This window comes from Salvelinus fontinalis, chromosome 7 (assembly GCF_029448725.1).
Source record: "Salvelinus fontinalis isolate EN_2023a chromosome 7, ASM2944872v1, whole genome shotgun sequence".
NCBI lineage: Eukaryota > Metazoa > Chordata > Actinopteri > Salmoniformes > Salmonidae > Salvelinus > Salvelinus fontinalis.
In genome coordinates this window covers 60,665,072-60,680,795 of record NC_074671.1, presented here as the reverse complement: position 1 = coordinate 60,680,795, position 15,724 = coordinate 60,665,072, and the positions used below count along the sequence as shown (strand labels likewise).

At 48.2% G+C, this 15,724-nt stretch overlaps 1 protein-coding gene across 2 annotated transcripts in view; it reads left to right on the top strand.

Annotated features, from left to right (window-relative positions):
* LOC129859946 (receptor tyrosine-protein kinase erbB-4-like) overlaps nt 1-15,724 on the top strand; it is a 113,321-nt gene that overhangs the window by 11,582 nt on the left and 86,015 nt on the right. For both annotated transcript variants that reach the window (XM_055930223.1, XM_055930222.1), the window contains exon 4: nt 8,212-8,344. In XM_055930223.1, the coding sequence (XP_055786198.1) occupies nt 8,212-8,344 (133 nt within the window). The remainder of the gene's footprint in view (nt 1-8,211; nt 8,345-15,724) is intronic.

The following is a 15,724-nucleotide window of genomic DNA, read 5'->3' as shown; positions in this document are numbered from 1 at the left end:
AGAGAGAGGGAGGATAGGGTAGAGGGATAGAGAGAGGGATGGAAGGATAGAGGATAGAGAGAGGGAGGATAGGGTAGAGGATAGAGAGAGGGAGGATAGGGTAGAGGATAGAGAGAGGGATGGAAGGATAGAGGATAGAGAGAGGGATGGAAGGATAGAGGATAGAGAGAGGGATGGAAGGATAGAGGATAGAGAGAGGGAGGATAGGGTAGAGGGATAGAGAGAGGGAGGATAGGGTAGAGGGATAGAGAGAGGGATGGAAGGATAGAGGGATAGAGAGAGGGGGATAGGGTAGAGGATAGAGAGAGGGATGGAAGGATAGAGGATAGAGAGAGGGATGGAAGGATAGAGGGATAGAGAGAGGGAGGAAGGGTAGAGGATAGAGAGAGGGAGGATAGGGTAGAGGATAGAGAGAGGGATGGAAGGATAGAGGATAGAGAGAGGGAGGATGGAGAGGATAGAGAGAGGGATGGAGGGAGAGGATAGAGGAGGAGGGATGGAGGGATAGGATAGAGGAGGGAGGATGGAGGGATAGGATAGAGGAGGAGGGATGGAGGGAAAGGATAGAGGATAGAGAGAGGGAGGGATAGGATAGAGGATAGAGAGAGGGATGGAAGGATAGAGGATAGAGAGAGGGAGGATAGGGTAGAGGATAGAGAGAGGGATGGAAGGGTAGAGGATAGAGAGAGGGATGGAAGGATAGAGGGATAGAGAGAGGGATGGAAGGGATAGAGGATAGAGAGAGGGATGGAAGGATAGAGGGATAGAGAGAGGGATGGAAGGATAGAGGGATAGAGAGAGGGAGGATAGGGTAGAGGGATAGAGAGAGGGAGGATAGGGTAGAGGATAGAGAGAGGGATGGAAGGATAGAGGGATAGAGAGAGGGAGGAAGGGTAGAGGATAGAGAGAGGGAGGATAGGGTAGAGGATAGAGAGAGGGATGGAAGGATAGAGGGATAGAGAGAGGGAGGATAGGGTAGAGGATAGAGAGAGGGATGGAAGGATAGAGGTATAGAGAGAGGGATGGAAGGATAGAGGGATAGAGAGAGGGAGGATAGGGTAGAGGTATAGAGAGAGGGAGGATAGGGTAGAGGATAGAGAGAGGGATGGAAGGGTAGAGGGATAGAGAGAGGGAGGATAGGGTAGAGGGATAGAGAGAGGGAGGGATAGGGTAGAGGATAGAGAGAGGGAGGATAGGGTAGAGGATAGAGAGAGGGAGGATAGGGATAGAGGTATAGAGAGAGGGATGGAAGGGATAGAGGATAGAGAGAGGGAGGATAGGGTAGAGGATAGAGAGAGGGAGGATAGGGTAGAGGGATAGAGAGAGGGATGGAAGGGATAGAGGGATAGAGAGAGGGAGGGATAGGGTAGAGGGATAGAGAGAGGGATGGAAGGATAGAGGGATAGAGAGAGGGATGGAAGGATAGAGGGATAGAGAGAGGGAGGATAGGGTAGAGGATAGAGAGAGGGAGGATAGGGTAGAGGATAGAGAGAGGGATGGAAGGATAGAGGGATAGAGAGAGGGAGGATAGGGTAGAGGTATAGAGAGAGGGATGGAGGATAGGGATAGAGGAGGAGGATAGGGAGAGGATGAGGAGGGGATAGGGTAGAGGGATAGAGAGAGGGAGGATAGGGTAGAGGGATAGAGAGAGGGAGGGATAGGGTAGAGGATAGAGAGAGGGAGGATAGGGTAGAGGGATAGAGAGAGGGAGGATAGGATAGAGGGATAGAGAGAGGGAGGAAGGATAGAGGGATAGAGAGAGGGAGGATAGGGTAGAGGATAGAGAGAGGGAGGATAGGGTAGAGGGATAGAGGAGGAGGGAGGATAGGGAGAGGGATGAGGATAGAGAGAGGAGGGATGGAGGGTAGAGGATAGAGAGAGGGAGGAGGGTAGAGGATAGAGAGAGGGAGGATGGGAGAGGGATAGAGAGAGGGAGGGATAGGATAGAGGATAGAGAGAGGGAGGATAGGGAGAGGGATAGAGAGAGGGAGGAAGGGTAGAGGGATAGAGAGAGGGAGGATAGGGAGAGGATAGAGAGAGGGAGGATAGGGTAGAGGGATAGAGAGAGGGAGGAAGGATAGAGGGATAGAGAGAGGGAGGAGGGATAGAGGGATAGAGAGAGGGAGGATAGGGTAGAGGGATAGAGAGAGGGAGGATAGGGTAGAGGGATAGGAGAGGAGGGATAGGATAGAGGGATGGGAGGAGGGATAGGATAGAGGGAGGAGAGGATGGAGGGATAGAGAGAGGGAGGATAGGGTAGAGGGATAGGAGAGAGGGAGGAGGGATAGAGGGATAGAGAGAGGGAGGAGGATGGAGGGATGGAGGGAGGATAGGATAGAGGAGGAGGGATGGAGGATAGGGTAGAGGGATAGAGAGAGGGATGGAAGGATAGAGGGATAGAGAGAGGGAGGGATAGGATAGAGGGATAGAGAGAGGAGGATAGGGTAGAGGTATAGAGAGAGGGAGGATAGGGTAGAGGGATAGAGAGAGGGAGGAAGGATAGAGGGATAGAGAGAGGGAGGAAGGATAGAGGGATAGAGAGAGGGAGGATAGGGTAGAGGTATAGAGAGAGGGAGGATAGGGTAGAGGGATAGAGAGAGGGAGGATAGGGTAGAGGGATAGGAGAGGGAGGAGGGATGGAGGGATAGAGAGAGGGAGGCAGGGAGGGATGGAGGGATAGAGAGAGGGAGGGAGGGATAGAGGGATAGAGAGAGGGATGGAGGGATAGGGGGATAGAGAGAGGGAGGGAGGGATAGAGGGATAGAGAGAGGGATGGAGGGTAGAGGGATAGAGAGAGGGAGGGAAGGATAGAGGATAGAGAGAGGGAGGGATAGGATAGAGGGAAGGAGGGAGGGAGGGATAGGGTAGAGGTATGAGAGAGGGAGGAAGGATAGAGGTATAGAGAGAGGGAGGATAGGGTAGAGGTATAGAGAGAGGGAGGATAGGGTAGAGGGATAGAGAGAGGGAGGATAGGGTAGAGGTATAGAGAGAGGGATGGAAGGATAGAGGTATAGAGAGAGGGAGGATAGGGTAGAGGATAGAGAGAGGGAGGATAGGGTAGAGGATAGAGAGAGGGATGGAGGGATAGAGGATAGAGAGAGGGAGGATAGGGTAGAGGATAGAGAGAGGGAGGATAGGGTAGAGGATAGAGAGAGGGATGGAGGGATAGGATAGAGAGAGGGAGGATAGGGTAGAGGATAGAGAGAGGGAGGATAGGGTAGAGGATAGAGAGAGGGATGGAGGGATAGAGGTATAGAGAGAGGGAGGATAGGGTAGAGGTATAGAGAGAGGGAGGATAGGGTAGAGGATAGAGAGAGGGATGGAGGGATAGAGGATAGAGAGAGGGAGGATAGGGTAGAGGATAGAGAGAGGAGGGATAGGAGAGGATAGAGAGAGGGAGGATAGGGTAGAGGATAGAGAGAGGGAGGATAGGGTAGAGGATAGAGAGAGGGATGGAGGGATAGAGGATAGAGAGAGGGAGGATAGGGTAGAGGATAGAGAGAGGGAGGATAGGGTAGAGGATAGAGAGAGGGATGGAAGGATAGAGGATAGAGAGAGGGAGGATAGGGTAGAGGATAGAGAGAGGGATGGAAGGGATAGAGGTATAGAGAGAGGGAGGATAGGGTAGAGGGATAGAGAGAGGGAGGATAGGGTAGAGGTATAGAGAGAGGGATGGAAGGATAGAGGTATAGAGAGAGGGAGGATAGGGTAGAGGATAGAGAGAGGGATGGAGGGATAGAGGATAGAGAGAGGGATGGAGGGATAGAGGATAGAGAGAGGGAGGATAGGGTAGAGGATAGAGAGAGGGAGGATAGGGTAGAGGATAGAGAGAGGGAGGGATAGGATAGAGGTATAGAGAGAGGGAGGATAGGGTAGAGGATAGAGAGAGGGAGGATAGGGTAGAGGATAGAGAGAGGGATGGAGGGATAGAGGATAGAGAGAGGGAGGGATAGGGTAGAGGATAGAGAGAGGGAGGATAGGGTAGAGGATAGAGAGAGGGATGGAAGGATAGAGGATAGAGAGAGGGAGGGATAGGGTAGAGGATAGAGAGAGGGATGGAGGGATAGAGGTATAGAGAGAGGGAGGATAGGGTAGAGGATAGAGAGAGGGAGGATAGGGTAGAGGTATAGAGAGAGGGATGGAAGGATAGAGGGATAGAGAGAGGGAGGGATAGGGTAGAGGATAGAGAGAGGGATGGAAGGATAGAGGTATAGAGAGAGGGATGGAAGGATAGAGGGATAGAGAGAGGGAGGGATAGGGTAGAGGTATAGAGAGAGGGAGGATAGGGTAGAGGTATAGAGAGAGGGATGGAAGGATAGAGGGATAGAGAGAGGGAGGATAGGGTAGAGGTATAGAGAGAGGGAGGATAGGGTAGAGGTATAGAGAGAGGGATGGAAGGATAGAGGGATAGAGAGAGGGAGGATAGGGTAGAGGTATAGAGAGAGGGATGGAAGGATAGAGGTATAGAGAGAGGGATGGAAGGATAGAGGTATAGAGAGAGGGAGGATAGGGTAGAGGTATAGAGAGAGGGAGGATAGGGTAGAGGTATAGAGAGAGGGATGGAAGGATAGAGGTATAGAGAGAGGGAGGATAGGGTAGAGGTATAGAGAGAGGGAGGGAAGGATAGAGGTATAGAGAGAGGGAGGATAGGGTAGAGGTATAGAGAGAGGGAGGATAGGGTAGAGGTATAGAGAGAGGGATGGAAGGATAGAGGTATAGAGAGAGGGAGGATAGGGTAGAGGTATAGAGAGAGGGAGGATAGGGTAGAGGTATAGAGAGAGGGATGGAAGGATAGAGGTATAGAGAGAGGGAGGATAGGGTAGAGGTATAGAGAGAGGGATGGAAGGATAGAGGTATAGAGAGAGGGATGGAAGGATAGAGGGATAGAGAGAGGGAGGATAGGGTAGAGGTATAGAGAGAGGGAGGATAGGGTAGAGGTATAGAGAGAGGGATGGAAGGATAGAGGGATAGAGAGAGGGAGGATAGGGTAGAGGTATAGAGAGAGGGATGGAAGGATAGAGGGATAGAGAGAGGGAGGATAGGGTAGAGGGATAGAGAGAGGGAGGATAGGGTAGAGGTATAGAGAGAGGGAGGATAGGGTAGAGGGATAGAGAGAGGGAGGATAGGGTAGAGGTATAGAGAGAGGGAGGATAGGGTAGAGGGATAGAGAGAGGGAGGGAAGGATAGAGGGAAAGAGAGAGGGAGGGAAGGATAGAGGGAAAGAGAGAGGGAGGATAGGGTAGAGGTATAGAGAGAGGGAGGATAGGGTAGAGGGATAGAGAGAGGGAGGGAAGGATAGAGGGATAGAGAGAGGGATGGAAGGATAGAGGGATAGAGAGAGGGAGGATAGGGTAGAGGTATAGAGAGAGGGAGGAAGGGTAGAGGGATAGAGAGAGGGAGGGAAGGATAGAGGGAAAGAGAGAGGGAGGGAAGGATAGAGGGAAAGAGAGAGGGAGGATAGGGTAGAGGTATAGAGAGAGGGAGGATAGGGTAGAGGGATAGAGAGAGGGAGGGAAGGATAGAGGGAAAGAGAGAGGGAGGATAGGGTAGAGGTATAGAGAGAGGGAGGATAGGGTAGAGGGATAGAGAGAGGGAGGGAAGGATAGAGGGATAGAGAGAGGGAGGGAAGGATAGAGGGATAGAGAGAGGGAGGATAGGGTAGAGGGATAGAGAGAGGGAGGATAGGGTAGAGGGATAGAGAGAGGGAGGGAAGGATAGAGGGATAGAGAGAGGGAGGGAAGGATAGAGGGAAAGAGAGAGGGAGGATAGGGTAGAGGTATAGAGAGAGGGAGGATAGGGTAGAGGGATAGAGAGAGGGAGGGAAGGATAGAGGGATAGAGAGAGGGAGGGAAGGATAGAGGGAAAGAGAGAGGGAGGATAGGGTAGAGGTATAGAGAGAGGGAGGATAGGGTAGAGGGATAGAGAGAGGGAGGGAAGGATAGAGGGATAGAGAGAGGGAGGGAAGGATAGAGGGAAAGAGAGAGGGAGGATAGGGTAGAGGTATAGAGAGAGGGAGGATAGGGTAGAGGGATAGAGAGAGGGAGGGAAGGATAGAGGGATAGAGAGAGGGAGGGAAGGATAGAGGGAAAGAGAGAGGGAGGATAGGGTAGAGGTATAGAGAGAGGGAGGATAGGGTAGAGGGATAGAGAGAGGGGGGATAGGGTAGAGGGATAGAGAGAGGGAGGGAAGGATAGAGGGATAGAGAGAGGGAGGGAAGGATAGGGGGATAGAGAGAGGGAGGGAAGGATAGAGGGATAGAGAGAGGGAGGGAAGGATAGGGGGATAGAGAGAGGGAGGGAAGGATAGAGGGATAGAGAGAGGGAGGGAAGGGTAGAGGGATAGAGAGAGGGAGGGAAGGATAGAGGGATAGAGAGAGGGAGGGAAGGATAGAGGGAAAGAGAGAGGGAGGATAGGGTAGAGGTATAGAGAGAGGGATGGAAGGATAGAGGGATAGAGAGAGGGAGGATAGGGTAGAGGTATAGAGAGAGGGAGGATAGGGTAGAGGTATAGAGAGAGGGATGGAAGGATAGAGGGATAGAGAGAGGGAGGATAGGGTAGAGGTATAGAGAGAGGGATGGAAGGATAGAGGGAAAGAGAGAGGGAGGATAGGGTAGAGGGATAGAGAGAGGGAGGATAGGGTAGAGGTATAGAGAGAGGGATGGAAGGATAGAGGGAAAGAGAGAGGGAGGATAGGGTAGAGGGATAGAGAGAGGGAGGATAGGGTAGAGGGATAGAGAGAGGGATGGAAGGATAGAGGGAAAGAGAGAGGGATGGAAGGATAGAGGGGTAGAGAGAGGGAGGATAGGGTAGAGGTATAGAGAGAGGGAGGATAGGGTAGAGGGATAGAGAGAGGGATGGAAGGATAGAGGGATAGAGAGAGGGAGGATAGGGTAGAGGTATAGAGAGAGGGATGGAAGGATAGAGGGAAAGAGAGAGGGAGGATAGGGTAGAGGTATAGAGAGAGGGATGGAAGGATAGAGGGAAAGAGACAGGGAGGATAGGGTAGAGGTATAGAAGGAAGGAAAGAGGATGGAAGGATAGAGAGAGGGAGGGAAAGCTAGAGGGATAGAGAGAGGGGGGGGAAGGAAGGAAGGATAGAGGGATAGAGAGAGGGAGGGAAGGATAGAGGGAGAGAGGGAAGGAAAGAGGATGGAGGGAGGGAGGGAGGGAGGGAGGGAGGGAGGGAGGGAGGGAGGGAGGGAGGGAGGGAGGGAGGGAGGGAGGGAGGGAGGGAGGGAGGGAGGGAGGGAATGTTTAAGAGAGGAGAGGGTTAGCAAACATTTAAAAGGAAGATGAAAAAATCCTGTTAGAGGTATTGAAAATAACATTGCTGATTTATTAGATTTATTAGATGCTACAAAGGCACATAGCTAAAAGGAGACTCAATGGACAGAGCTGTATCTCCTCAACATACACAGTACTTCATTATGAATAATACTTCACAGAACTTCATTATGAATAATACTTCACAGTACTTTCATTATGTATAATACTTCACAGAACTTCATTATGAATAATACTTCACAGTACTTTCATTATGTATAATACTTCACAGTATTTCATCATGTATAATACTTCACAGTACTTCATTATGAATAATACTTCACAGTACTTCATTATGAATAATACTTCACAATACTCCATTATGAATAATACTTCACCGTACTTCATTATGAATAATACTTCACAGTACTTCATTATGAATAATACTTCACAATACTCCATTATGAATAATACTTCACCGTACTTCATTATGAATAATACTTCACAGAACTTCATTATGAATAATACTTCACAGTACTTTCATTATGTATAATACTTCACAGTATTTCATCATGTATAATACTTCACAGTACTTCATTATGAATAATACTTCACAGTACTTCATTATGAATAATACTTCACAGTACTCCATTATGAATAATACTTCACAGTACTTCATTATGAATAATACTTAACAGTACGTCATTATGAATAATACTTAACAGTACGTCATTATGAATAATACTTCACAGTACTCCATTATGAATAATACTTCACAGAACGTCATTATGTATAACACACACACACACACACACACACACACACACACACACACACACACACACACACACACACACACACACACACACACACACACACACACACACAGTTCCATAATGTACTGGAGCCATACGTGTTGGTGACATACGGGTCTCTGACTGTCTGCAGGACGCCCCTGATCGCGGCCCTGGTGATCGGTGCTCTGTTTGTCATCGTCATCGTGGCGCTGAGCGTGGCGGTCTACGTGCGCCGTAAGAGCATCAAGAAGAAGAGGGCTCTGCGCCGCTTCCTGGAGACAGAGGTGAGGGATCAAGGGTCATCCAGGGTTCATTGTGACTCAACCAATCAGCTCAGGGAATTAGACATTACATTCCTATACTGGTGTGGGGTTATGAGTGGATATTATGTGAAGGATTTCACAGCATGTACTTTATGTATATCTGAAAAGGATACGATGTCTGTAAACCCTGACATGGTGTTGAACAAGAGACAGTAGCTCCACATGTACTCTACACATCGTAGTGCACTGTGTCAAAATGGAGACTTCCAAACTGTTTAACTCCACACCGTAGCTTGCTAAACCTTGGACAGAATATTTAACTGACCCATAAAGTATACAACCACCTCAACATTATATCTTCTCCATCTCTCGTTGTTTGAGCATTGAGATGAAGTTCCAAGGATTTATTACTAGAGTGGAGAATACACTTGGTATTCATTGGAGGGGATGTGTGTGTGTGTGTGTGTGCGTTCACTTGTGTGTGTGTGTGTGTGTGTGTGTGTGTGTGTGTGTGTGTGTGTGTGTGTGTGTGTGTGTGTGTGTGTGTGTGTGTGTGTGTGTGTGTGTGTGTGTGTGTGTGTGTGTGTGTGTGTGTGTGTGTGTGTGTGTGTGTGTGTGTGTGCGCGCGCCCGCAGCTGACCTGGCCTCCCAGTTCCATTCCAGAATAGGAGCTGTCGGGGAGCGTTAGGATAATGTACAGGTGAAAGGACAGTGTTATAGACAGCTGTCAGTCTGGAGACGTGTCCAGCCCCGCCTGCTGCAGTCCCACAGCGCTGCAGCACAGAGAGGCTGACGGAGAAACATCCCAATCACTCTTCCTCTGACAAGGGAGAGTCTTAGTGGACACTAATTCATATCCATAATGCTGGATCTTATTGTGGTGGTGGGGGGGTCTGTCAGTCTGCCTGTCTGCCTGTCTGTCTGTCTGTCTGTCTGTCTGTCTGTCTGTCTGTCTGTCTGTCAGTATGCCTGGGGGTAGAAAGAGGTGGGGGGGGGGTCAGGGGGGTGACGATCTGGGACTACTGCCCAGTCTACCAAGCCCACTTAAACACACACACACACACACACACACACACACACACACACACACACACACACACACACACACACGCACACACACACACAAACACACAAACACACACACACACACACACACACACACACACACACACACACACACACACACACACACACACACACACCCTGTGACCCTAACACATACACTTTGAATACATCCCCACTCCCCTCCTCCCCTCCACTCCTCCTCCCCTCCTCCCCACTCCCCCTCCTCCCCACCTCCCCTCCTCGCCACCTCCCCTCATATACCTCCCCAGCATACTAAATGACCTGTGTACATCGTCTCTGATTGGTTGAAAGAAAGAATCACAAAAGGAGGGGTTTGATGTGCTATGCTGTCCAGCAGCCCATCTCCTCTCTGATTGGTTGAAAGGAGTGGTTTTGATGTGCTATGCTGTCCAGCAGCCCTTCTCCTCTCTGATTGGTTGAAAGGAGTGGTTTTGATGTGCTATGCTGTCCAGCAGCCCTTCTCCTCTCTGATTGGTTGAAAGGAAGGTTTTGATGTGCTATGCTGTTCAGCAGCCCTTCTCCTCTCTGATTGGTTGAAAGGAGTGGTTTTGATGTGCTATGCTGTCCAGCAGCCCTTCTCCTCTCTGATTGGTTGAAAGGAGGGTTTTGATGTGCTATGCTGTCCAGCAGCCCTTCTCCTCTCTGATTGGTTGAAAGGAGGGTTTTGATGTGCTATGCTGTCCAGCAGCCCTTCTCCTCTCTGATTGGTTGAAAGGAGTGGTTTTGATGTGCTATGCTGTCCAGCAGCCCTTCTCCTCTCTGATTGGTTGAAAGGAGGGTTTTGATGTGCTATGCTGTCCAGCAGCCCTTCTCCTCTCTGATTGGTTGAAAGGAGTGGTTTTGATGTGCTATGCTGTCCAGCAGCCCTTCTCCTCTCTGATTGGTTGAAATGTGGGTTTTGATGTGCTATGCTGTCCAGCAGCCCTTCTCCTCTCTGATTGGTTGAAATGGGGTTGTTGATGTGCTATGCTATCCAGCAGCCCTTCTCCTCTCTTTTTAATTTTTTTATTTTACCGTTATTTTACCAGGTAAGTTGACTGAGAACACATTCTCATTTGCAGCAACGACCTGGGGAATAGTTACAGGGGAGAGGAGGGGGATGAATGAGCCAATTGTAAACTGGGGATTATTAGGTGACCATGATGGTTTGAGGGCCAGATTGGGAATTTAGCCAGGACACCGGGGTTAACACCCCTACTCTTACGATAAGTGCCATGGGATCTTTAATGACCTCAGAGAGTCAGGACACCCGTTTAACGTCCCATCCGAAAGACGGCACCCTACACAGGGCAGTGTCCCCAATCACTGCCCTGGGGCATTGGGATATTTTTTTTTAGACCAGAGGAAAGAGTGCCTCCTACTGGCCCTCCAACACCACTTCCAGCAGCATCTGGTCTCCCATCCAGGGACTGACCAGGACCAACCCTGCTTAGCTTCAGAAGCAAGCCAGCAGTGGTATGCAGGGTGGTATGCAGGGTGGTATGCAGCCCTTTTCCTCTCTGATTGGTTGAAATGGGGGTTTTGATGTGCTATGCTGTCCAGCAGCCCTTCTCATCTCTTCTTCTGGCTGATGAAACAGTGAGTTTTTTCAGAGAGTGCTGAGTGAAGTGATTGCACTATTGACAACTAATGATACACTTTAGTCACTGGCCATGAATGAAGAATTTAGAATATGACACCTGTCTCTCTGTAGAAGGTTAGAGAGAGAGAGGGAGAGAGAGAGGGAGAGAGGGAGAGAGGGAGAGAGGGAGAGAGGGAGAGAGGGAGAGAGGGAGAGAGAGAGAGAGAGAGAGAGAGAGAGAGAGAGAGAGAGAGAGAGAGAGAGAGAGAGAGAGAGAGAGAAAGAGAGAGAGAGAGACAGAGAGAGAGAGAGAGAGACAGAGACAGAGACAGAGACAGAGACAGAGACAGAGACAGAGACAGAGACAGAGACAGAGACAGAGACAGAGACAGAGACAGAGACAGAGAGATATTGTCCTGACCATAGAAAGCCTTTATTTTCTATGGTAGAGTTGGTCAGGGCGTGACTAGGGGGTTAGTCTCGTTCATATTTTCTGTGTGGGGTTCTAGTCTTGTTTTCTATGTTGGTGATTGGTATGATTCCCAATTAGAGGCAGCTGGTAATTGTTGTCTCTAATTGGGGATCATATTTAGGTAGCCTTTTTCCACCTGTGTGTTATGGGATATTGTTTTTGAGTTATTGCACGTAGCATCTCTGTAGTCACGGTTCGTTGTTAGTTTATTGTTTATTTGTTTTTGTCTTTGCTTAGTTTCACTTTCTAATAAATAATGTGGAACTCAACATCCGCTGCGCCTTGTCCGATATTCATTCCAACGAACGTGACAGAGATGAGACAGACAGAGAGACAGAGATTAGAGAGACAGAGATGAGAGAGACAGAGAGATATCTATATCTCCTCTATATCTCCACTCAATTCAATTCAAGGGGCTTTATTGGCATGGGAAACATGTGTTAACATTGCCAAAGCAAGTGAGGTAGATACATATACAAAAGTGAAATAAACAATAAAAATTAACAGTAAACATTACACTCATAGAAGTTTCAAAAGAATAAAGACATTACAAATGTCATATTATGTCTATCTACAGTGTTGTTACGTTGTACAAATGGTTAAAGTACAAAAGGGAAAATAAATAACCATAAATATGGGTTGTATTTACAATGATATTTGTTCTTCACTGGTTGCCCTTTTCTTGTGGCAACAGGTCACAAATCTTGCTGCTGTGATGGCACACTGTGGTATTTCACCCAGTAGATATGGGAGTTTATCAAAATTGGGTTTGTTTTTGAATTCTTTGTGGATCTATGTAATCTGAGGGAAATATGTGTCTCTAATATGGTCATACATTGGGCAGGAGGTTAGGAAGTGCAGCTCAGTTTCCACCTCATTTTGTGGGCAGTGTGCACATAGCCTGTCTCCTCTTGAGAGCCAGGTCTGCCTACAGTGGCCTTTCTCAATAGAAAGGCTATGCTCACTGAGTCTGTACATAGTCAAAGCTTTCCTTAAGTTTGGGTCAGTCACAGTGGTCATGTATTCTGCCACTGTGTACTATCTGTTTAGGGCCAAATAGCATTCTAGTTTGCTCTGTTTTGTTTGTTAATTCTTTCCAATGTGTCAAGTAATTATCTTTTTGTTTTCTCATGATTTGGTTGGGTCTAATTGTGGTGCTGTCCTGGGGCTCTGTGGGGTCTGTTTGTGTTTGTGAACAGAGCCCCAGGACCAGCTTGCTTAGGGGACTCTTCTCCAGGTTCATCTCTCTGTAGGTGATGGCTTTGTTATGGAAGGTTTGGGAATTGCTTCCTTTTAGGTGGTTGTAGAATTTAACGGCTCTTTTCTGGATTTTGATCATTAGTGGTTATCGGCTTAATTCTGCTCTGCATGCATTATTTGGTTTTCTACGTTGTACACGGAGGATATTTTTTCATGCTGAATTCTGCATGCAGAGTCTCAATTTGGTGTTTATCCCATTTTGTGAAATCTTGGTTGGTGAGCGGACCCCAGACCTCACAACCATAAAGGGCAATGGGTTCTTTGACTGAGTCAAGTATTTTTAGCCAGATGTTGAATTTTATGTTCCTTTTGATGGCATAGAAGGCCCTTCTTGCCTTGTCTCTCAGATCGTGGTGCTCGTTACTTGTGGTGCTGATGTTTAGGCTGAGCTATGTATAGTTTTTTGTGTGCTCTAGGGCAACGGTGTCTAGATGGAATTTGTATTTGTGGTCCTGGCGACTGGACCTTTTTTGGAACACCATTATCTTGGTCTTACTGAGATTTACTGTCAGGGCCCAGGTCTGGCAGAATCTGTGCAGAATATCTAGGTGTTGCTGTAGGACCTCCTTGGTTGGTAATAGAAGCACCAGATCATCAGCAAACAGTAGACATTTGACTTCAGATTCTAGTAGGGTGAGACCGGGTGCTGCAGAATGTTCTAGTGCTCTCGAAATTCATTGATATATATGTTGAAGAGGGTGAGTCTCTCTATGTACTCTCTCTATATCTCCTCTCTCTGTCCTCTCTCTATATCTCCACTCTCTGTGTCTAGTTCCTCTATGTCCTCTCTCTCTATCACCTCTCCCTCTCTCCTCTCTCTGTCCTCTCTCTATATCTCCTCTCTCTGTCCTCACTCTATATCTCCACTCTCTGTGTCTAGTTCCTCTATGTCCTCTCTCTCTATCACCTATCCCTCTCTCCTCTCTCTGTCCTCTCTCTATCTCCACTCTCTGTGTCTAGCTCCTCTATGTCCTCTCTCTCTATCACCTCTCCCTCTCCTCTCTCTATATCTCCACTCTCTGTGTCTAGCTCCTCTATGTCCTCTCTCTCTATCACCTCTCCCTCTCCTCTCTCTATATCTCCACTCTCTGTGTCTAGCTCCTCTATGTCCTCTCTCTCTATCACCTCTCCCTCTCTCCTCTCTCCATCCAACTCTTGAAACCCTTTTTATATATCTCTTTCTCGCATGTACATGTATATTCCTTTCCTCACTCTTCTCTAACTTCTAAGACAAGGGGCAGATGAATGAAAATATATGGTCTAAGGCTTTTTGAAGACAGATTTTTTTTAAATGCTTGTCTCTGAGACTGTGTGGAGCTACCAAGGACTTTCCCAGATTACTCTTTGACCCCTGACCCCTGATTTGAACATTGACTCCTTGTCTGTCTGCTGGAGCAACACTAATAGGTTTAGTTGTCCCACTGTGCTTGCTCTGTGGGCTCCACCTCCCCTTCTCCTCTGTTCAGAGCCAAGGGGCCATTTCAGCACCACATGCTAGAGTGGGCCAGTGGACAGCTCCCTTACTTGATTTCAAGTCAGGCATTAGATTTTCAGTCCCAGGGCACCAGACAACACCTCACTGTTCTAGACTCCTAGTCTTTGTTTTTGTCCAGGTTTACTGGGAATCATCTTTCTTTCATTATTTTTTATTTATTATTCTCTCTCATATTTATGGTATGTTTAGAACTCTCTCTCTCTCTGTCTCTGTCTCTGTCTCTGTCTCTGTCTCTGTCTCTGTCTCTGTCTCTCTCTCTCTCTCTCTCTCTCTCTCTCTCTCTCTCTCTCTCTCTCTCTCTCTCTCTCTCTCTCTCTCTCTCTCTCTCTCTCTCTCTCTCTCTCTCTCTCTCTCTCTCTCACTCACAGATAATGGAATACCTTATTTTATGGTTTGGGGGCATTGAGTTTCTTGTTGCTGTTGTTGTTGATTCTGTAAATGCCACATTTCAAGCTCTGCATGGTAAAATCTATCACCCCTCTGCAGGGCCGTGCTGCTCCACCTCATCTGGCACAGGCAGGCTGGGATATTCTCCAGTGGAGTGTGTGTGTGTGTCAGAGAGAGGGCTCAGGGCCGTGATAGAGTGGTAGTAGGTTCACATGCTGAGAGGGCCATGCTGTTGTTATTCATTGGGACCATGACTGGACTGGAGGGCTGTTGGATAGCAGAGAGAGTAAATTAATAGAACTTGCCTCTCTCTCTCTCTCTCTTTCGCTCTCTCTCTCCCTCCCTCCCTCTCTCTCTCTCTCCCTCCCCCTCTCTCTCTCTCTCTCTCACTCTCTCTCAATTCTCTTTCTTTCTCTCTCTCCCTCTCCCTCTCTCTCTCTCTCAATTCACTCTCTATTTCTCTCTCCCTCTCTCTCCCTCTCTCTCTCTCCCTCTTTCTCTCTCTCTCTCAATTCTCTCTCTCTCTCTCTCTCTCTCTCTCTCTCTCGCTCACTCTCAATTCACTCTCTCTCTCTCTTTCTCTCTCCATTCCCTCCCTCTCCTTCTCTCTTTCAGCCAATGCTACTGTTGGCTCACTTCCACTAGCAATAGCTCAGGGCTTACATGCTAGATCAGACACATGATAATGACTCTGAATGACGCTGGGTGTGTGTAGTGTGTCTTTGCAAAGCCGTGGGCAATGTCATGGACCCCAGTGAACGTCTCAGTGATCCTGATTTTATATCCTACTGAATATCTATATATATGCACCTGACTGATTGAAGTAAACAGACACACACACACAGCGAACAGAGACACACACACAGGAACATAGAGACACACACACACAAGACACACACACACACAGCGGGCAGAGACACACACACAGGAACATAGAGACACACACACACAACACACACACACACACAGCGGGCAGAGACACACACAGGAACATAGAGACACACACACAGGAACATAGAGACACACACACACAAGACACACACACACACAGCGGGCAGAGACACACACACAGGAACATAGAGAGACACACACACACACACACACACACACACACACACACACACACACACACACACACAC